Source organism: Marmota marmota, unplaced genomic scaffold (assembly GCF_001458135.2).
Source record: "Marmota marmota marmota unplaced genomic scaffold, marMar, whole genome shotgun sequence".
NCBI classification, from domain to species: domain Eukaryota; kingdom Metazoa; phylum Chordata; class Mammalia; order Rodentia; family Sciuridae; genus Marmota; species Marmota marmota.
Genome location: NW_025999842.1, coordinates 66,479,469 through 66,501,317, shown reverse-complemented (window position 1 = coordinate 66,501,317; position 21,849 = coordinate 66,479,469). Strand labels below are relative to the sequence as shown.

Sequence of the window (21,849 nt, the reverse complement as noted above, 5' to 3'; positions counted from 1 at the left end):
TTTACCCTAGGCTACAAAATTTTTCATTTTGAGACAAGGTCTTGCTAAGTTGCTTATGCCCTCACAAAATTGCTGAGGTCGACTTTGATGAACTTGGGATCCTCCTGCCTCAGCCTCCCAAGCCATTGGGATTACAGGTATAAGGTTGCTGCACCTGGCTCAAACACTTTTTGTAGTCACTCAGACTATAAAAATTTGCACTACTTCTGTCAAGATTTGTGGGCTCGTGAGAATGAACACTGCCAACCTTATTCGATATCTACTTAAATCAGTGGGATTTTCTTATTGTGCTTGCTTATTTATTTTATTATACTATTTTCTGATTTGTTTACTTTTCCCTGATAGTCAGCACTTTATGGGACTCTGGGGTTATATACAATCGATAGTTGCAAAAACCAAAAGAAAAAGCGTACACACATTTCTGAGTTGCAGTGGGCCTGCAGGTGCCTCAGATCTGTTGTGTCCAACATAGAACTTTCTATACTGCCTCCCAACCCCAACATCTCATGTTTCAGAGCTGATCATTTTATAAATAAGATTATAACATTACACCTTCTTCTATATGCTTTGCAATCAAGAGGAAGAGACTTCTTCATGTTTTATACTTATTTTTAGAGACTTTTAATATGTAAGTACCTAGCTGTACAAAAATATCTAAGTACACAACTAAGTAGCTCTAAGAGCTGCTGGTCAAATCTAACAGAGGGTACCATCTAGCATGCTTTTGTTCTTTGGATCACTGAATCTGATGCTCATAAGAAAGTAAATAAATCATGAATCACTTGTTATTTTTCAATGCCATTTTCAAAAATGTGTGTCTTAATGTTTAATATTACACATATCATCTGGTTACTATGCAAATTCTGCATGGTTGATAAGAGACAGAGAAAACTACAAACATATGGTACATCCCTGTAATCAACTCTGAAGGGTGAGGCAGGAGGATTCTGAGTTTGAGGACAACCTCAGAAACTTTGTGGGATCCTGTCTGAAAATTTAAAATAACAAGAATTGGGCCTGTAGCTGAGTGGTAAAGCACCCCTGGGGTTCAATCTCCAGTACCAAGAGCAGGGAGGGTAGGAAATACATCTGGCAGATGTGATTGGAAAAGGAGAGTGGAGAAGCACTTAAGAAACTTGATTGGACTCAAGTGTTGACAGAGAAAAAGATGAATGAGACTTCTCTTCCAAAACAATTTTAGCCCCTCTGTGGATAACCCTAAACTGAGTACTCACAATGATCCTAAGAACATTCACTTAAAGAAAATGGTGAAAGATAACTTAACAGGTGTGAAGAACTTCACTCTTAGGTCTTTCCATATATTTACAGATCCGACGCCGAGAGTACGGCTGTCCACCTGGAAGCTCTGAACAAGTTGGCATTGGCATTGCAGGAGAGAAAACACGCCATCGAGGACCTCAAAGAGCAAAAACAGAAGATGATAGAGCATCTGAACTTAGATGACAAAGAACTGGTCAAAGAACAGACGAGTCACTTTGAACAGCGCTGGTTTCAGCTCGAGGACCTTGTTAAGAGGAAAATCCAAGTGTCTGTCACCAACTTGGAGGAGCTGAACGTGGTGCAGTCCCGATTCCAGGAGCTAATGGAGTGGGCAGAAGAGCAGCAGCCCAACATTGCTGAGGCCCTGAAGCAGAGCCCCCCTCCCGACATGGCTCAGAACCTCCTCATGGATCACCTGGCCATCTGCAGCGAGCTGGAGGCCAAACAGATGCTCCTGAAATCGCTCACCAAGGATGCCGACCGGGTGATGGCTGATCTTGGCTTAAACGAGCGGAAGGTGATCCAGAAGGCCCTTTCGGATGCACAGAAACACGTGAATTGTCTGAGCGACTTAGTAGGCCAGCGAAGAAAGTACTTGAACAAGGCCTTGTCTGAGAAAACCCAGTTTCTCATGGCAGTGTTCCAGGCGACCAGCCAAATTCAGCAACACGAGCGAAAGATCATGTTCCGAGAACACATCTGCCTGTTACCGGATGACGTGAGCAAACAAGTGAAAACATGCAAGAGCACACAAGCCAGCCTCAAAACCTACCAAAACGAAGTCACTGGACTTTGGGCCCAGGGTCGCGAATTAATGAAAGGAGTCACAGAGCAGGAAAAGGGCGAGGTACTGGGTAAGCTCCAGGAATTGCAGAGTGTCTATGACAACGTTTTGCAAAAATGTGGTCATCGGTTACAAGAACTGGAGAAGAATTTAGTTTTAAGGAAGCATTTTAAGGAGGATTTCGATAAAGCTTGCCACTGGCTAAAACAAGCAGATATTGTTACATTTCCTGAAATCAATCTCATGAACGAGAGCACAGAGCTTCATTCACAACTGGACAAATACCAACATATTCTTGAACAATCTCCAGAATATGAAAATCTTCTACTTACACTCCAGAGAACCGGGCAGGCCATGTTACCATCGCTGAATGAAGTCGATCATTCCTACCTGAGCGAAAAGCTTAATGCTCTGCCCCAACAATTTAACGTCATCGTTGCCTTGGCTAAAGACAAGTTCTATAAAGTCCAAGAAGCAATTCTCGCTCGGAAAGAATATGCTTCCCTGATAGAGTTGACCACCCAGTCTCTGAGTGAGCTGGAAGATCAGTTCTTGAAGATGAAGAAAGTTCCCACCGACCTGGCCTCTGAAGAGTGTCTGTCTCTTCAGGAGGGCTACAGAGTCCTGCTGGGCGAGGTGGCAGGCCTTGGGGAGGCACTGGATGAACTGAACCAGAAGAAAGAGAGTTTCCGTAGCACAGGTCAGCCCTGGCAGCCAGACAAGATGCTGGACCTGGTCGCCATGTATCACAGGCTGAAGCGACAGACAGAACAGAGGGTCAGCTTATTGGAAGACACCACGAGCGCTTTCCAAGAACACGAAAAGATGTGCCAACAGCTGGAGAGACAGCTGGAGGCTGTGAAAACAGAGCAGACCAAAGTGAATGAGGAGACTTTGCCTGCAGAGGAGAAGCTCAAAACGTACCACTCGTTGGCAGGAAGCCTGCAGGACTCGGGGATTCTGCTGAAGCGGGTGGCCTTGCATCTGGAGGACCTTGTTCCACAGCTGGATCCTGTGGCCTATGAGAGAGCCAAGCAGCAGATCCAGTCGTGGCAAGAGGAGCTGAAACTCCTGACCACTGGCATTGGTGAAACTGTGGCAGAGTGTGAGAGCCGAATGGTGCAGGGCATCGACTTTCAGACGGAGATGAGCCGCTCCCTGGACTGGCTGCGCAGGGTGAAGGCCGAGCTCACTGGGCCCGTGTGCCTGGACCTCAGCCTCCAGGACATCCAGGAGGAAATCCGAAAGATCCAGATCCACCAGGAAGAGGTGCAGTCCAGCCTGAGAATCATGAGGGCCCTGAGTAGCAAGGAGAAGGAGAAGTTCACAAAGGCCAAGGAACTGATCACAGCTGACCTGGAGCACACCCTCGCCGAGCTCACGGAGCTGGACGGAGACGTGCAGGAAGCCCTGCGCACCTGGCAGGTAGGAGGACGCCATACGCTGCCCCTTTGTAAACTGGTCTGAGAAGCGTCTTTTTCAGTTGGTTTGTTAGTCAACATTGCTCCCTTCAATATTGCTTTCTTGATACCACAGAGAATCATCTTCAAAGGTGACTTGAAAGGATGTTTTTATTGCTTATGTCCATGCTTTTCATGTCATAGGGTTTCCAGGTCCACTTCCCTTTGTTTATATGAGTGTAACACCTCAGTGATCTCTCACCTTTAGGAGTAAGAACAAATGGTTCTAATAATAGAGTTCACAGCAGATTCAACCAAACTCAGACAGCAAATATTTTTTAAAAATTCTGAACATGTTAGTCTTTTTCCTTATCGTTGTTCTCTAAACAATACAATGTGATCACTATTCACATGGTATTCACATGGTATCATGTATTATAAGCAATCCAGAGGTAATTTAATGTATATGGGAGAATGTGCACAGGTTATATGCAAATGTTATGCCGTTTTATGAGACTTGAGCAATTGCAGATTTTGATATCTGCGGATGTTCTGAAACTAATCTCCCATAGAGACCAGGGTGAACCATATTAGGACATAGACAAAATTAATTAACAACGAATAGTGAACAATGCCCTTTTTAAAAATTTTTTAATTGATTTTTAAAAAAATAAACGACAGAGGAATGCATTGCAATTCTTATTACACATATACATCACAATTTTTCATATCTCTGGTTATATATTAAGTTATGTTCACATCAATTCGTGTCTTCATACATGTACTTTGGATAATGATGTCCATCACATTCCACCATCCTTGCTAACCCCCAGCCCCTTCCCTCCTTTCCCACTCCACTGCCCTAACTAGAGTTCATCTATTCCTCCCATGCTCCCCCTCCCTACCCCACTATTAATCAGCCTCCTTATATCTGAGAAAACATTCGGCATTTGTTTTGGGGGGGATTGGCTAACTTCACTTAGCATTATCTTCTCCAACACCATCCATTTACCTGCAAATGCCATGATTTTATTCTCTTTTATTGCTGAGTAATATTCCATTGTATATATATGCCACATTTTTTTATCCATTCATCTAATGAAGGGCATCTAGATTGGTTCCACAGCTATTGTGAATTGTGCTGCTATAAACATTGATGTGGCTGTGTCCCTAGTAAGCTGTTTTTAAGTCCTTTGAGTATAGACAGAGGAAAGGGATAGCTGGGTCAAATGGTGGTTCCATTCCAAGATTTCCAAGGAATCTCCATACTGCTTTCCGAATTGGCTGCACCAATTTGCAGTCCCACCAGCAATGTATGAATGTACCTTTTTCCCCACATCTTCACCAACAGTTATTATTGTTTGTCTTCATAATAGCTGCCATTCTGACTGGAGTGCAAATCTTAGTTTTGATTTGCATTTCTCTAATTTCTAGAGATGATGAACATTTTTCATATATGTGTTGATTGATTATATATCCTCTTCTGAAGTGTCTGTTCAGGTCCTTGTACTTGTTCAGGTCCTTGGGCCCATTTATTGATTGGGTTATTTGTTTTTTTGGTGCTTAGCTTTTTGAGTTCTTTATATATCCTAGAGATTAGTGCTCTATCTGGTGTGTGAGTGGTAAAAATTTGCTCCCAAGCTGTAGGCTCTCTATTCACCTAAGTGATTGATTCTTTTGCTGAGAAGAATCTTTTTAATTTGAATCCCATTTATTGATTCTTGGTTTTAATTCCTGTGCCATAGGAGTCTTAATTATTAAGGAAGTTGGGGCCTAATCCCTCATGGTGGATATTAGGGCCTATTTTTTCTTCTATTAGACACAGTGTCTCTAGTTTAATTCCTAGGTCCTTGATCCATTTTGAGTTGAGTTTTGTGCTTGGTGAGAGATAGGAGTTTAATTTCATTTTGTTGCATATGAATTTCCAATTTTCCCAGCACCATTTGTTGAAGAGGCTATCTTTTCTCCAGTGCATGTTTTTGGCACCTTTGTCTAATATAAGATAATTATAATTTTGTGGGTTAGTCTCCGTGTCCTCTATTCTGTACCATTGGTCTACCAGTCTGTTTTGGTGCCAATACCATGCTGTTTTTGTTACTATAGCTCTGTAGTATAGTTTAAGCTCTGGTATAATGATACCACCTGCTTCACTCTTCCCGATAAGAATTGCTTTAACTATTCTGGGTCTCTTATTTTTTCCAGATCAATTTCATAATTGCTTTTTCTATTTCTATGAGGAATGCCAATGGGATTTTAAACAATGTGAAACCTGGCATTTCTAAAATGGTGCTGGTTGGAGAATCTTCCAAATAGGGAGGAGCAGGTGGATGATGGTGTGGCCCTGGCCATGATGCTGAGGCTGGTTTTTCTGTGTGGTGTCCTATTAGTTGACCTCTGTATCCCTTCCTCAGGGAAGAGTGCTTCCCTTCCCTGTAGCACAGATGAAGCAAGGCTAGAGTATCCATTAATGGCTAGACTTAGTGACAGGAATAGCCTGTGTGGACCTTCCCAGGTTGGCCTCCTAACCCAGCTTGCTCTGGGCCTGGCAGGTTCTGTGCATTTGGGACTAAGAAGAGACATAACAGTCCCCAGAGCATTACTTCCTTTAATCCCCTGCCATTTTTTCCCTCCCATATCTGTCTTCAACCCCTCAGATTCTAGATTTCAACCAAACACTTAGGTAAAAGACAACTTTCTTCAGGATAATATAGAATTGCAAACATAATATGTGCAAATGTTATGCCTTCTGCTATTCTTGTTATAATTTTATCATTGCAGTTAAAATAAAAAAGTAAATAAGTACATAGATGGAAGTGAAATGTGTGTTGGTATCTCAGCTAGTTCTAATATTTTCCTTGTTTTCTAAAGAAAATATACAGTATATAAAGAATAATAATGGATTGCACTATAAAAAAATTCCACCAATTAATCAAGTCATTTATTCACATGTTTGCAAACTGAGGACTAGAAAATAAATGGAAAAATGAAACTATTTCTTGCAAACATGTTGTAACTGGGAGTTGATTCTATTTGTGCTTACTGTTTTTCAGGCTACCTTGACTGAAATATATAGTCAGTGTCAAAGGTATTATCAAGTATTCCAAGCAGCTAATGACTGGCTTGAGGATGCCCAAGAAATGTTACAGCTGGCGGGCAATGGTTTAGATGTGGAGAGCGCAGAGGAGAATCTCAAGAGCCACCTGGAGTTTTTCAGCACAGAGGATCAATTCCACAGTAATCTGGAGGAGCTCCAAGGCCTGGTGGCCAAGCTGGACCCACTGATCAAGCCCACTGGCAAAGAAGATCTGGCACAGAAGATGGCTTCCCTGGAGGAGAGGAGCCAGAGGACCATCCAGGGCTCACATGCCCAGTTAGACCTCTTGCAGAGGTATTTAGAGTGGTTTTATACCGTATATTTTGACGAAGTGAATTTTCACACAGAAAATAGTAATATACTATTGACACACATTAGTGTGTAAATTTATTCTTCTCTCTTAAGTATCCTTAGCCATATTGACACCAGAACTCTGCATAGGAATGTGTGATTTCACATTGCTTATTGATTTCTGTTGAAATCTTTCAAGATGTACAGTTCAATGGCAAGATTACCAGAAAACAAAGGAAGAGGTTATTGAATTGATGAATGATGCAGAAAAGAAATTGTCTGGGTTTTCTTTGTTGAAGACTTCTTCCAGTCATGCAGCAGAAGAAAAACTGTCAGAACACAAGGTCAGTGTCTTGGTGGATTTTTTTTTTAAAAAAAAATCTTTCAATTATATTTACAATGAGTTTTTGTTTGTTTGTTGGTGCTGAGGATTGAACCCAGGTCCTTTTGCATGTGAGGCAAATACTCTATCAAATGAGCCGTGTCCTCAGTCCCTTATAATGAGTTTTTTGACCCATGATTATTCCAGATTGTTAAATCTTCTTTTTCACTTGAGTTCCTTAAATATAATGAAGAGACAACCACATTCCATAGAAATTTTAAGCTAATAAAAATGTTGCCAATATTTTTAGATTTGCGTTCCAAGTGCATAGTTAAGATTTATGAAGAATTCAGAGCAATTTGCTTCTGATAAGATGTGGTACTTAATAAATGTCACTAAATAACTTCCTATGGATAACTTAGGATAATTCAAACAAACTTTAGAAAATCATAACTGAGCCTTTCTCATCTATAGCAGCGATGTAAGGAAGACTGTAGCATACTAAAATATCCCATCCAATTTGCTTATGTTTCTGTTGCTTTTGAAAAATGGGAGAAATGTCATTTCAAGTAGCAAAAAGAATGTTTTACTTAATAAATAAATAATACTTATCTCTTGAAATATCCCAGTCTAACTCAGTCAAAAATATAAATAAAAAGTAAGAGCTATTAGAGGAAAATAAAGTTAAGTGAAACATATCTATCTGCATGTAATTTTTTTTATTTCACCCAAATCCATAGAACTTAAAAAAATCATGCTCTCCCCCATTGATGTCTTTTTCTCTCACCTGCTTCCCCAGGCTTTAGAGTCAGTAGTTAACTCTTTCCGTGAGAAAATTGTGGCCCTAGAGGAGAAAGCATCCCAACTGGAGAAAATTGGAAATGAGGCGAGCAAGGCCACCCTGAGCAGGTCAATGACCACTGTCTGGCAGCGGTGGACTCGCCTTCGTGCTGTGGCCCAGGACCAGGAGAAGATTCTGGAAGATGCAGTGGAGGAGTGGAGGGGCTTGAATGATAAGGTAATTTTCATTATTGATGGGTTCAAGTTAGTATTTTCCTTACCACTTGGAGTGTATTTTGGAAAACAGTATTTTGCTCCTTTTTGAAATAGACATTATGGAAGTAAAAAGTCGTTTTTGTATGTGTCTTTTTCAGTGATGTGAAAACTAAGTTGTGAAACAAAACACATTGTTCAATGTGCAATGTAATCCCAAGTCAGGGTCAAATTATTTCAATTAGAAAGCCAAGAAGCAATTACGGTTTGAAAGGAGGACAACTCACATTGTGCCCCATTTCTTTTCTTACCTGGTCTTGAAAAAATACATTTAAAATACCTTGTCTCTGTCATAAAAATCATCAAGAAGTCAACTCATACACCAAATCCTATGTTTAATGTCTTCCATCTTTTAAGCAGGGTTCAGTGTTTTAGCCCTTTTTTTAATAACTCAAAGTACCCATTCATGTTAATTTAAATATTGGAAAAGTTTTTCATTTGTTTGGATTGTTAAAAATAAACTTTTTTCTATATTTTATATAGTCTCTGTTCCTGATATGATTTTGAGATTAAAAATTTACTCACAGAATTAAAGAGGTGGCTTTTTCTCTCACGTTAAGAAGATTGTTCCGGTTTTAATTTTCTGAAATTCAAAGTTCATGTTATTATCTTTAATGTGTTCTGATGCACTAGTGTCAAATGTGGCATTTATTGAAATTACCCTATTTTTTTCAGTTTATTTTTGAACTTTATCATATGTACATTTGTCATTAGGTTAAAAAAGCCACTGAAATGATTGATCAGCTGCAAGATAAAATGCCTGGAAGTTCAGCAGAGAAAGTTTCAAAAGCAGAACTCTTGGCCCTTCTCGAACACCATGATACATGTGCACTGGAGTTGGAACAGCAGCAGCTGGCCTTGGGCACACTACAGCAGCGGGCACTGAGCATGCTCCAGGATGTAGCCATCCCCAGCCCTGGAGAAGAGCCGCCCATCCTGCAAGAGATCACAGCAATGCAAGATCGGTGCCTCAAGTAATTGCAAACCTGCTCTCATTCTCTGTTACTATACTTGGCCTTGACCCAAAAGTCATCTGGGGTACTTGGGTATGGATGGGGGTCAATGCCACAGTCAAGATGTGGGGATCTGTTCCCATTATCTCCGTATTTCAATATTCTATCTGGCAAATGCATTTCTCATCATACTTAAAAATACAATGGTGAACCAAACAGGCTCATTGCCTACTTTCATGCAGTTTGCAGCCAGATAATGGAGATGAATGAAAGGAGCCATTTCAGGAAACTATGAAAAGTCTGTTAAGGGAGTAGAAAGCCCAGGCAGCTACTTTCAGAGCGAGTGCTGAGCAGACTTTCTTGTAACACTCAAGACTAAGTGGTCCTGAGCTAGTCATGAGATGGGGATGATAAGTAAGAAAGCTTGGAAGGACACACACACATTCAAGGAGCTCTTTGGGTGGTGTAGAGAGGATGGGGTGATTTAGGAGAAATAAAGCTTGACAGCTAAACAGTTGAGAGCTATTTAGAACTTGGATTTGATGAAGTTTGACAGGTCCTTGACTATATAGGGTGACAGGGAGTTAGGAGCTATGATGACACCAAAGTCCAAATATCTAATAGCCATTTGCTGCAGTGAGTTTTGGAGAAAGTTAATCTTGATGATACGTAACCAGCCTGATTCAATCTTGGGCCAGGGGAAAACATGTCATTAAATAATTTAATTCCCATATTAACTAATATTATCTCATATATATACCTCTTTCAGTCATGGATGAAGTCAGGGTGATCTGACACCACTTATTGAAACTTTTTTTTTTTACTGAATTTATATTAATTCAAACAAAGAATTCAAATGTGGCATTATTAATGTTAATACCTGTGAAATGTTCAAAGCATGTTTCTTTACATAAAGGCTATTTCTAACAGCCACAAATATCCACTATATACTACTTTTAAATGCTGACAATTCTGTTCCATTTGAGCAGATTTCCAAGGGGGTAAATAGTCCAAGAGTCTCTAAACTACTCTAGCTATGGAAGTTGGTTGCCATTCAGTGCAGGGGAGAAAGTCAACTCAAGTTTCCCAGGAATGGATTACTCACTTCAGATAACACACTTTCTTCTGTCCTATGTGAACTTAAGTTCTACTGAGCATTATCTGACAGTTTCAGGGAAGTGTACTTGCAGAAAAGATACCAGGTTTGTTTCTCTCTCTCTCTCTCTCTCTCTCTCTCTCTCTCTCTCTTTGATAAAATGATGTCATATATGAGGTGGTTCCCTTCATTTCCAATCCACTTCTTCTTTCTCCCCCGATGTTTCTGAAGCATGCAGGAGAAAGTGAAGAATAATGGAAAACTGGCAAAGCAGGAGCTGCAGGATCGAGAAGCAGTGGAAACTCAAATAAATTCTGTGAAATCCTGGGTTCAAGAAACGAAAGAATATTTAGGGAATCCAACAATACAAGTTGATGCTCAGCTGGAAGAACTGCAGGTAGAGAAATCTGCTCGTTCTGTATACTCTTCATTCTAAAAAGACAGTTGGCCTCATTTTAATTAGACACCCTCGCTTACATATAGTAAAATAGAGAATTTAAAACTTACGACAGGAATTATATGAAAGGCCATTAGTATGACTTCACGGGATTTTTTTTTTTTTTGCTTGTCTTGTAAAAGGGGACAAAGTTCATATTCAGAGATTAAAAGAAAGTTTTTTTCTTATTTTTTAATATATATTTTTAATTGTAGATGGACACAATATCTTTATTTTATTTATTTATTTTATGTGGTGCTGAGGATCGAACCCAGTGACTCACACATGCTAGTCAAGTGCTCAACCACTGAGCTACAATCCCAGCCCAGTTTTTTTTTTTTTCTTTTCTTTAAGGAAAGCTTGTTTTTCTTTCTCTAGTTCTAAGCTTAATCATATTCTATTGGTGAGCAATAGAGAGCCTTGTCTCTATACCCATAATGATAACGTCCTTACCGGACTCCGAGAAATTTCTTATTTCAATCTTTTCTTCAGACCCTCTTGACAGAAGCCACAAATCACCGGCAGAACATTGAGAAAATGGCTGAAGAACAGAAGGAGAAGTACTTGGGTCTTTACACAATCCTGCCTTCTGAAATCTCTCTTCAGTTAGCTGAAGTCGCACTGGACCTAAAGATCTATGAGCAGGTACATTTGCCATCAAGGAAGAGGGGCTTTCTATTCTTCTATGGGTCAGTCCTTTTGTATGAGAGTTAATGATTTTCTTCTTAGAAACAGAATTAAATAATAGATTACTATACAACAATGATACCAAGTTAGAAGTCTTACTCACAGGCAAGAACCACATTAGATGATCATAAATAAGAATAACAATGTTACACTATTAAAGAAAATTTATCTGCTTCCCCTCAGTTTTGAATCAATGCTTAAAAAAAAAACAAAAAAATAAGGTGCACTACATGTGTTTAACAGTATTTATTGAATACCTCCAGTGTGCCAGGAACTCTTTAGTTGTAGATTTAGTTCAGCAAGATGTAGGTAAAGACATTTGAAGGAAGAAACAATCAAGGTTAAAAAAAAAAGAAAAAAGAAAAAGAAAATGGAGCGCATGCTGGTGGATGTGTGCTGTAAGAGGAGGGGCTTCAGTTTGGTCCTAACTTCCAAACAATTGAGGAAAGAATGGCAAGACACATCCATGTGTCCAAATTTCAAAGTAATTTTTTTACAAAGAAAGACATAGTCTTTTCTGGTACTGAGACCAAAGGGAGGTTTCTATCTTTGGTCTCACAAAGAGCACAGTCTTTCATGTCATGAAAAGTGCCTCATGTAATGTCTGTGTGAAAATAAAATGGATTTTAAGAGTGTCTTAATGATTGAATACTAAAGTCACTAAGGTTTAGTTAAAACCATTCTCTGTGAAACAGAAAGAAAATTTACACTAAATCTAAACTGCTGCAAGAAGTGAAAATACACAGCACAAAATTCAATCTTAAGAGGCAGAGTGTTTTAAAAATCTCATCAAAATCCAATGCTACTGCATCATGATTTTGATCTACACTAATACAAACTATTTTCTATTTGAATATTTATTTGGCCTATTGGATTTCTTAGACATTGGAAGGTCTATTGGGAAAGATGACTTGGCTAGTTCGTATCTTTTTAAAATATTCAAATTTTTCCTTTCCTCTGGCTCCATTTATCTATAATAGTTATTAATATACCTTCCTGATACTTCATCACTCAAATAAAAAATAAGTATTCTAACATGTACTCTTTAGGTGATGTGTTTCTTCTCTAAAAAACAGGTTTTATTAAGGCCTTTTATGTGGGAGACATTCTCCTTTTTACCATCTTCTTTTCAGTGTTTTATTCTAAGCAAATATATGAATTTTTTATCAAATCCAATGAGATCCATTAGAAATTTGTAATGTTAATTTGTCTCTTCACCTTCCTTTCCTTTGAACATACCTTTATGCTACACTATGTGGATATAATTGGGAAGTTAAGAAAAGAGATCATTACCAGAACCTTCTGAAACAAATTTGTTATTTTGAAACAAATCTTTGTGCCTCCCCCTATTCAGAAGGGTTTTTCTATTTTATAAAGAAAAATATTTAGAGAAGGTTGTGGGCCCAAAGTACCAAAGTTAGTAAGTGGATTAGATATGATTCAGCAGTCCACACAGCCATCCATAATGAGTGTTTTGCAAATATTTAGTCAATGAATCATAGTACATGCATTGATTATCTTCTTGCTGCAACAGCAGGAGTGTAGTAAATGCAAGAAGATAGTGGGAAGTGTGGTCTACTTGAAATCCAGGGGAGCTTGCTTTGATTAAGTGTGTCCAGGTCAGAGTAGCACTGTCCACCTGAAATGTCCCTAGTCAACATCATTTGAGAATTTTAGTATCTATTATTACATTTTAACTGTGGTTAGTTTTGCTGTTCTCATTGGTTACTTAGATCCAAAACAAAGTGAAAGAAGTTGAATGGAGTAAGGCCATGAGCCAGGAATATGGCCAGCAAATTCAGAAGATAGCCAAGGATCTCACAACTATTCTAACGAAGCTGAAAGCAAAAACTGAAAATTTAGCTCAAGCTAAAGCTGACCAAAAGGTAAGGAGGAAGGAGAAGTGGAAATATAAGGGGTTCTACTGAATAAATTAAATAGATTTTTGGAGCCAGTTTTATTTGTCAATATGGAAAAAAATTCAATAAACTTCACTAAAATCTAATAGTAAAAGTTGGTAGTAAAGATATTTTATACAATGTAATAACACAAATATACTTACATAATTTATCTCTGAATTGGGCTTATTAATAATTAAACACACATGTGTGTATGAGAGAGAAGGTTACCAAAAAAATTAAATGTCAATTTAGGAATACAGGTTTGCAAATTCCAAAGCAAATTAACTATTTTCGGTAGTCGATTCTGTGTCTGCACCCTGTTGATGAGTTAAGTCACTCCAATCCATTTGGGTGGGGCAGAAGGAAAATGTTATCCCTCTCACTCAGGAAATAAACACCAGGATTACAACATATCCTGATCCACCTTCCCCACCCAAGAAACAGAAAAGAGTAGTTTGCAGTCAAATTATTACTTATAATATTTGGCTTTAAAAATATTTAAAATATTCTTCTGATCTTAAAAATTCTTAAGAATCTTATTTTCTCTCATCTAATAATCTTTCATTTTGATTTCATTGAGATGCTGGGAGAGGAACTGGATGGCTGTAATTTGAAGTTAATTGAATTAGATGCAGCAGTACAGAAGTTCTCGGAACAGAACAGCCAACTGGGCAAGCCATTGGTCAACAAGATAGGAAAGCTGACTGAACTCCACCAGCAGACCCTCAGGCAGGCTGAAAATCGGTTCTCCAAGCTCAACCAGGTATGTTTTCCAAGCCAGTAACTGAAATGCTCTAAGACAGAAACTTCGGTCATCTGCCTTTCTCTTTGAAAATAAATGAAAAGGTAATATTGGCAAGGATGCAAGATGAAGTTTATTTCATACCATGCTTGTGTTCCAAGGTTTTATAGGTGAACCCATGTTTAGTTCATATCAAACCATATTTTACATTCACTGTCACAGGTAGTCATGTAAATGGATTTTGGGGGCAAATATTTTGCAAATTGGAGAAATACTTAACAAAATGAATACATTATCCATTAGCAAGTTTTATAAAGTTAGTTTGGGACAAAATTCATTGATCTTAAAAAATATATAATATATTTATAATAAAATATATGTAATATATATAATATATTCACTTATTGTGTGTGTTCACTTTTTCTTAATAGAGTCAGATAGCATATCCATCTAATTTCTTGATGGTAGATTATACTTCCGCAAATCAATTAAGCATATTTCTATAATCAGGGTCAAGTTAAAAACAGGAGTTGGTACCCAATGAATTGTAATATTGGGGTTTAGCATGCTGTCATTCCCATTTGTCACCTCCTTATACAGTGAGATGTGGAAAAGGGATAGAAAGGATCTAGAACAGGTGAGATGAGGATGGAGAATAAGGAAAAGAAAAAACATCCCAACATATGAAGGACTTAGATTGTATCCTGAGGACTCTGGGAAACCTTCGACAGATTTTTTTTACAGGAAAGTGATTTTTCATGATTCCCTTAAAAGTGATTTTTCATGATCCCTTTCAGTCTCACAGAAAACAAAACAAAACAAAACAAAAAAACGTTAACCTCCAGGGCTGTTGTATCCAAAGAGACAGATCAAAGGTTAATGTCTAGCTCAAAAGGTGAGTTTACATTTGTTATCTGGATGTTAATGATTTTTCAGGCGGCATCCCATGTAGAAGAATACAATGAAATGCTTGAATTAATTTTGAAATGGATTGAGAAAGCTAAAGACTTGGTACATGGAAATATTGCATGGAATTCTGCAAGTCAGCTTCGGGAACAGTACATTTTGCATCAGGTAACTTTAGGAAAAAGTTTTCAAATAGTAGTAAAGAGCATCTGACTTAACTAGCAAGATTGGCATGAAATATAGAGAGCTGTGATATAAGATTATGGTAGGTACCAGATAAAGAATGACAAGTGTTCAGGTTTGACAGAAAGTAGCTACCTGTGAGATTTCATTAGACTATATAAGTAAATATTCTCTGTTTTCCCAAGATCTCCCTTTCCCCAAGACCGAAAACAATCAGCCTTAAAGAACTCTTTCTTTGCAGCTTCTTTGAAAAAATTATATGCAGGGAAATTCTTCCTCATGAAGAGATAGAGTGGAGTATGGAAAGACTATAAACGTCATAGTCAAACTGAGGGGGAAACCAAGCTCTGCTGTTTGGGATTGTGTGATTATTTTGAGTAAAATACTTTGGCTCTGTTGATTCTGTCTTTTCACCTACACTGTGGGGATGTAGATAATATTCATATGTCAGACTTGAGGACCAAATGGTTTAACATATCTGCAAACAGGGCTCTCAACCTAGCTGTACAGGTGTCTGTAGGAGTTTTCACACCTTCTTCCTCTCACTTTCTGCCAAGTCTCAGTCATCTGACTTTCCTTAGGAGTCAAGGTCAGCTGGGAACAAATCATGAGTCTAATCACATGGTTGTATTACTTCATTTCCTCTCAAGTTATGTGACAAAAATATTCCTTTTCTTTTGGTGTTATTATTCAGGAAATGACTTCATCCTTAGGCTTGAGTTAGATATAGATATCTAGTAGGTTAACCATCTTGCAATAAAATATAGACTAACCGAGGTAACACAGATATCCTCAAGTATTGTAGAATTTTTCTTGTATCTTTTAAATTAGTCTCCTTTTCTTTTCCATTTGTCATTTACTGGAATGCTTTATCAGGTCCTAATTTTTTCCCTGTGTTCACAATCTTGCTTCTCTACTCAATCTTGCACTCTCCTCCCAAGCCTTCTCCTTAACTACATCATTCTGTAAGATATGCTTAGATGTTAACAGATAAGACTTAAGTTACAATTCAGTCATAAACGTTGAAAATACATGCTAAGCACAGTATAAGTAGCTGTAATTCCAGCTACTCATGAGTCTGAGACAGGAAGTTCAGAAACTGAAGGCCAGCCTTGGCAATTAATCAAGACCATGTCTCAAAGTAAAATAAAAAGTGCCAGACATGTAGCTCAGTGATAGAGAACGTGCCTAGCAAATGCCAGGACTTGGGTTCAATCCCCAGCAATGAAAGACAAAAAAAAAAAAAAGAAAAAAAAAAAAGAAATATTCAACTTCTTTAGAAATCTAGAAATGCAAGTTTAAGCAGAAAAGAAGGGAGAGAAGTTTAATTGTCAAGTTAACAGTATTTTTTAAAAGTTTATACTTAAAGAAGTAAGAGCTTTCAAACACTGTTGGTAATCTGGTAAAAATCATTTTGAAAACAATTAGCAAAATATATGATGATCACCCAAAATGTCACTACTCTGACCTACTGATTAGGTCAGAGTAGTGACATTTATTCTTGGACTTATTACTAAGGCTGGAATCCAAAATGTAGAAAATATTTTGTGCAGTATTAATAACTGTAATGGAATCTAAAGAGCACTTAACTGTCAAACAACATTTCTGAATAAACATTGCATACAATATAATATAATGCAATCTTTGAAGAGATCATGAGTTTTTTTTTTAAATTTCCTACACTCATTCATTCTTTTATTTTATTTTTTAATTCAATAAGGACTTAGAAAGTCCTTTCCCAATCTAAGAATTCTGGTAAGCATTTGGAATACAAAGAACATTCCTGTCCCTCCTCCTATGGAGTTTGACAGTGAGAGGAGGGGACAGAAAGTAGATCATCACAACTCAGCTTGGTAACTGCAGAGAGGGGACTCGATGCAGGTGCCCGAGAGGCCTGCAGGAGGTGCTCAGGCCAGACTGCCTGGCTGAGCAGGACATGTTTGAAGTGACACTGGCTGTCTGGAAGACTCCACACCCTGCTTGTGAAACGTGTTTTCCACAGAAACACATTGTCTTGCTCTAATCCCTGCAGTCAGAGTGAAAGGTGCTCTTTTTTAGTGCAGAAGAACTGGAAAGAAGAGGGATAAGAGATAAGAACAGAGAGATAAGAAGAGCCCAGATAATGAAAAGCATGTTAAGAATTTGGACTCCCTTCTAGTCACTCCCAAGCCTTTGACAGGTTTTCTGTCTGCAAGGGAGGGGTTCAGGCTTGTTGAACCTGTGGAGAACAGTGTTGGGTGAAAGGAATGATCGAAAATTATTGGTACATTGTGATTTTAACTGACTAAAAATATGTATGCCCACATGGACCAGCAGTTCTCTCTCAACATTATCTCTGGGCTGTGAGATGATAGGATATTTTGTTTTCGCCCTTACAGTATCAATATTTTTCAAGCTTTGTTTTTTAATAATACATATGTCTACATTCATTGTGGGAAGAAAACGTACTTCATTTTTTTTTAAATGGAACCTAGCCCCTAACAGTGATACCCCATCCCCATTCCTGCTGTGACTTCACATTCTGTACCCATCCACCTCTGTGCCTCCACATATGCTGTTCCCTCAGTGTGAAATGCCTCTCCCTTCCTCCTTCTTTCAAAACATGCTATCCTTCTGACCTAGATCAAACATCACTCTTCCATCACTCTTCCGTGGGGCCTTCTCCCAACCTTCCACCAAGTTGCAGCACAACTCACCTGAGGCATCTCTCAACATTTGGTCTCTCTCACTCTCCTCATTTATTGCATATTTGTATGCATATATGTATGTGCATGAAATATTCACTTGTATTATTGTTAGTCCCAATAGATGACACCATCCTGGATGATGAGTGCCTCTTGATATTTCAAGTCCACTTCTATCTTGTCTCACTTAACATAGGTGCTCAGAGTTTTCATTTGTAATGTTTTTGTCTTGTTTTCAAGTCTTCGGGCAATATGCATCCAGAATTTATCTGTAGAATATGAATGTTACTGCACGGTAGCTGTGCAGTGAGAACCACACAGTGCTGCCTGCAGGTAGTATAAATTTCCACTTAGTTCTCCTTACTCCTTCCCACACTGCACCGTGTCAGTCACTGACCCTCTGCCTGCCTACCTGCCAATGATCTTAAATATTGGCAATTCACTCTAGACCCTGCTAGAAGAGTCTGAAGAAATTTACACTGATCTGGAAGCAATGACGGAGAAATTGCAGTACCTCTCTAGTGTATACTGTACAGAAAAGATGTCTCAGCAAGTGGTGGAACTGGGACGGGAGACTGAGGAGTTGCGGCAGACGATCAAAATTCGAATGCAGAACCTCCAAGATGCAGCCAAGGTAAAAACAAAAAAATAAATAGAAAAAAAATCTATCACTAAAAAACGGTATTTCCACTGTGGAAAGATGGTGATGTTGTTTCTTGACTATGATGTGATTTTTAGGAATTTGGTCTGTAAGTGCAATAGACTGGTATTTAAATGGATTTTACTCTCCAGGATATGAAAAAATTTGAAGCGGAGCTGAAAAACTTACAAGCTGCTTTGGAACAAGCCCAGACCACCCTAACTTCTCCAGAAGTTGGGCGTTTGAGTCTCAAGGAACAACTGTCTCATCGGCAGGTAAGCAAAAATACTTTAGGGCCAGTGGGCGATGACCTATATTTTAAAAAGAGCCAGGCAAACTACTTTGTAAATTCAGTTATGGTCTTAGCAATAGAGGCATTATTTGAAAACGTACACATTTATAACTTGTGTCTAGAATTCAGTCCGTGTCTTTTGCTTATGCACTAAATGATGGGAACATTAAATTTTTGAACTATGACTTTTCAGCATTTGCTATCTGAGATGGAGTCACTAAAACCGAAGGTGCAAGCTGTGCAGCTCTGCCAGAGCGCTCTCCGGATCCCCGAGGACGTGGTGGCCAGCCTACCGCTCTGCCACGCTGCTCTGCGGTTGCAGGAGGAGGCGAGCCGGCTGCAGCACACAGCCATCCAGCAGTGCAACATCATGCAGGCAGGTGCAGCTGTGCCCCCAGGCTCCACGGTGGTGCCCATGCCCACAGAGCAATTGCAGATGAGTCATGGGCTGCTTTTCTTAGCATTGTGTGGGTTCAGCCATCCAAACACATCCAGAATGTTAAATTTGACAGACTGTTTTGATTATATAAAACAAGGAGATTAAACTGCTATTATTTGGATCACCCACAAAAGCCTGAGAAGGCACTGTAAGAATATCTTTTGGTGAAAATCATCTTTTGAGGCTATTTTAAATAAAGAACAACTTGTGTAGGTTAATTTTGTATGCAACGATATAGTTTTTGGCTTTTATTCACCTGAGAATCACCCAGAACCAGGAATATGGACTTACTGTTATCATATGCTGTAGAATTTTTTCATATTTCAGTTTATTGATTCATTAAATTCATTTTCTTGCTTAAGAAGCACACCCAAGCATTAACTCTTAATCTCTTCACCTAATAAGAAAAATAGCATTTTCCACCATAAAAAGGACATTAATTGCATAAATAGCCTCTCATTAAAATCTCTAGTGGTCCATTTGATCAGCTATCCTTGCTCCTTATACTTCTTTGTAATTCCTTAGACATTCAATTCCTGAGGTTAGAAGTCATGCATAATTCATATTTTAATTCCCTACTGCAACCTTTAGCTGAGTGTCTTACTTGTTATTCAGTATTTCTCAGATGGAGAAATGAAACAATTCCATTTTACATGCTGCTTCTACCTTCTCACCATTACTTTTAATCTTCAGGAAAATGTGAAAAGAAAGAAAATTCTGATTAATCAATTATTTTTATTCCATTCATTCCACTATTTATTCCTACACAAGTTGTTCTTTATTTAAAATAGCCTTTAGAGGAAAAAAAAAACTTGAAAATATCTGAGAATTTGGACCATCTAGGGATTTCACCCATCACTTCTTGTGTTCCCTAGAAACACAAGGAGACAGAAGTCAACACTATCATCTGCAGACAGTGGTACAGTCACTTACTCAATTATTAATAGAGAAAGAAAACCATTTGTTGGTTATTTTTTTCCTTTCTAAAGGAGGCTGTTGTGCAGTATGAGCAATATGAGCAAGAAATGAAGCATCTCCAGCAACTGATAGAAAAAGCGCACGGAGAGGTTGAGGACAAACCCGTGGCCACCAGCAACATCCAGGAGCTGCAAGCCCAGATTTCTCAGCACGAGGTGAGATGGAAGTGGTGGCCAAACACCAAGGGGAGGACACTGGCTTGATTGGGGACTAGAAGAGAATGCCTTTTTTTTTTTTTTCCATCCTGCACACAATGTGTCAGTTCCTGGGCAGCCGCTTTGGCTGTCTTTGCATTTTGAGTGCAGTTTTTGCTGACCCAGTAGCACAAGTCTGCCCCTTGAGTCCACAGCCTCTGTGTTGTTCATGACAGTTATTGACCAGGACACACTATCTCCTGCACCCAAAACAGTTAATACAAGTTAATACACTAAATATTTATATCTGAAAACACAGTCTGCTTCTGATTTTAAAGCCCACAAGAAACAACAATGCAAATGCTTTGCTGCATTGTTCACCCTTAAAAAAAAAAGTATTTCATATTAAAAAGAAAATTGTTTGCCCTTTAAAATATCAGCCATTTCAGTTCCTTTCACTAAAATCAGAAAATCGTCTATGTCATTCGTTTTGCTAATTTTTAGATGGGGCCAGTCAGCCTTTTCTCCATTTTCAAATACACCTCCTTTTTATCCTTCAGCATCGTGACGACCTTAGGCCCTGAACCCTCTTCATGCAGACCTCAGAGATTCTAGCCCTGCAGTGACTGAGGCATTACACTTAGCAGTGCATTTCCTTTCCTGGCCAGTTAACTTCTATATGGGTCAAGTTCACTCTTTCCCTTGGGGGCTGGTTCTTAGCACCATGAATTTGGGTGACTTATTTCCCTGTGCCTAAGACATTTTATCCTTCTGTCTGCTCTATCTTAACTTTTCCATAAGAACAACAGTTTTAACAAACCAAATATAGTAAGATTTTCAGAAGACTCAAATGTTGCCTCTTAAGCTTGGAAAATCTTTCCATGCCCATTCCTAAATGTGATTTTGAAATTTCTTAACACTCATAGCATACCAATCACTTATATTTATGTATGATTTTCCAAAATAACTTAAATTTTCCAAAATGACACCTATATTTGCTTCTACAACTGTAGACTTCTTCTGTGTTTCTCTTAAGCATTGGTTAAAAGAAAACATACAAATTCTTGAGCCTATTTTTGATGTGCACATTACATTATATACTACAAATTTATCTCAAATCTATTCCTATCTCATAAGATGCAAAATTGTGTTACAAGAGCTATTTTAATATGATCCTGAAAATATTTTTTATGCCTTGTCTTGGAATAACAATTGCTATTATTACTAAAGATTTTTTGTTTTATATTTTCAAAAACAACTTAAAAATTTTACATCTTTAAAAAAAAGATTAATTCTGTGAGGATTGGCTTCTTTAAAAACCTTTTTACCAATAAGAAAGCTTTTTATTCATTGAAACCAGACTCAAACCCAGTGTCTTTGGTTACAAATTCCATGACTTTTTCGCTGTAGCAGAAACTATATAGTCTACGAATTGCAAAAGAAAAACGATGATGTCACAGGAAAGTCAATGACTTGCCCAAGGCCACAGAGTGAGCTCTCCACAGTCAACACAGACCATGTCCTCCTGGCTCCCCGCCCAGGAGCCAGTTCAT

At 38.5% G+C, this 21,849-nt stretch overlaps 1 protein-coding gene across 16 annotated transcripts in view; it reads left to right on the top strand.

The window, feature by feature from the left end:
* The window catches only part of Syne1 (spectrin repeat containing nuclear envelope protein 1), a 373,023-nt gene that overhangs the window by 200,744 nt on the left and 150,430 nt on the right, over window positions 1–21,849 (top strand). For all 16 annotated transcript variants that reach the window (XM_048800010.1, XM_015502320.2, XM_048799993.1 and 13 more), the window contains 14 exons: window positions 1,330–3,490; window positions 6,516–6,853; window positions 7,050–7,194; window positions 7,972–8,190; window positions 8,940–9,199; window positions 10,506–10,671; window positions 11,203–11,355; window positions 13,131–13,283; window positions 13,879–14,061; window positions 14,977–15,114; window positions 18,262–18,447; window positions 18,606–18,728; window positions 18,939–19,121; window positions 20,174–20,317. In XM_048800010.1, coding sequence (XP_048655967.1) covers window positions 1,330–3,490; window positions 6,516–6,853; window positions 7,050–7,194; window positions 7,972–8,190; window positions 8,940–9,199; window positions 10,506–10,671; window positions 11,203–11,355; window positions 13,131–13,283; window positions 13,879–14,061; window positions 14,977–15,114; window positions 18,262–18,447; window positions 18,606–18,728; window positions 18,939–19,121; window positions 20,174–20,317 — 4,552 coding nt within the window. The remainder of the gene's footprint in view (window positions 1–1,329; window positions 3,491–6,515; window positions 6,854–7,049; window positions 7,195–7,971; window positions 8,191–8,939; window positions 9,200–10,505; window positions 10,672–11,202; window positions 11,356–13,130; window positions 13,284–13,878; window positions 14,062–14,976; window positions 15,115–18,261; window positions 18,448–18,605; window positions 18,729–18,938; window positions 19,122–20,173; window positions 20,318–21,849) is intronic.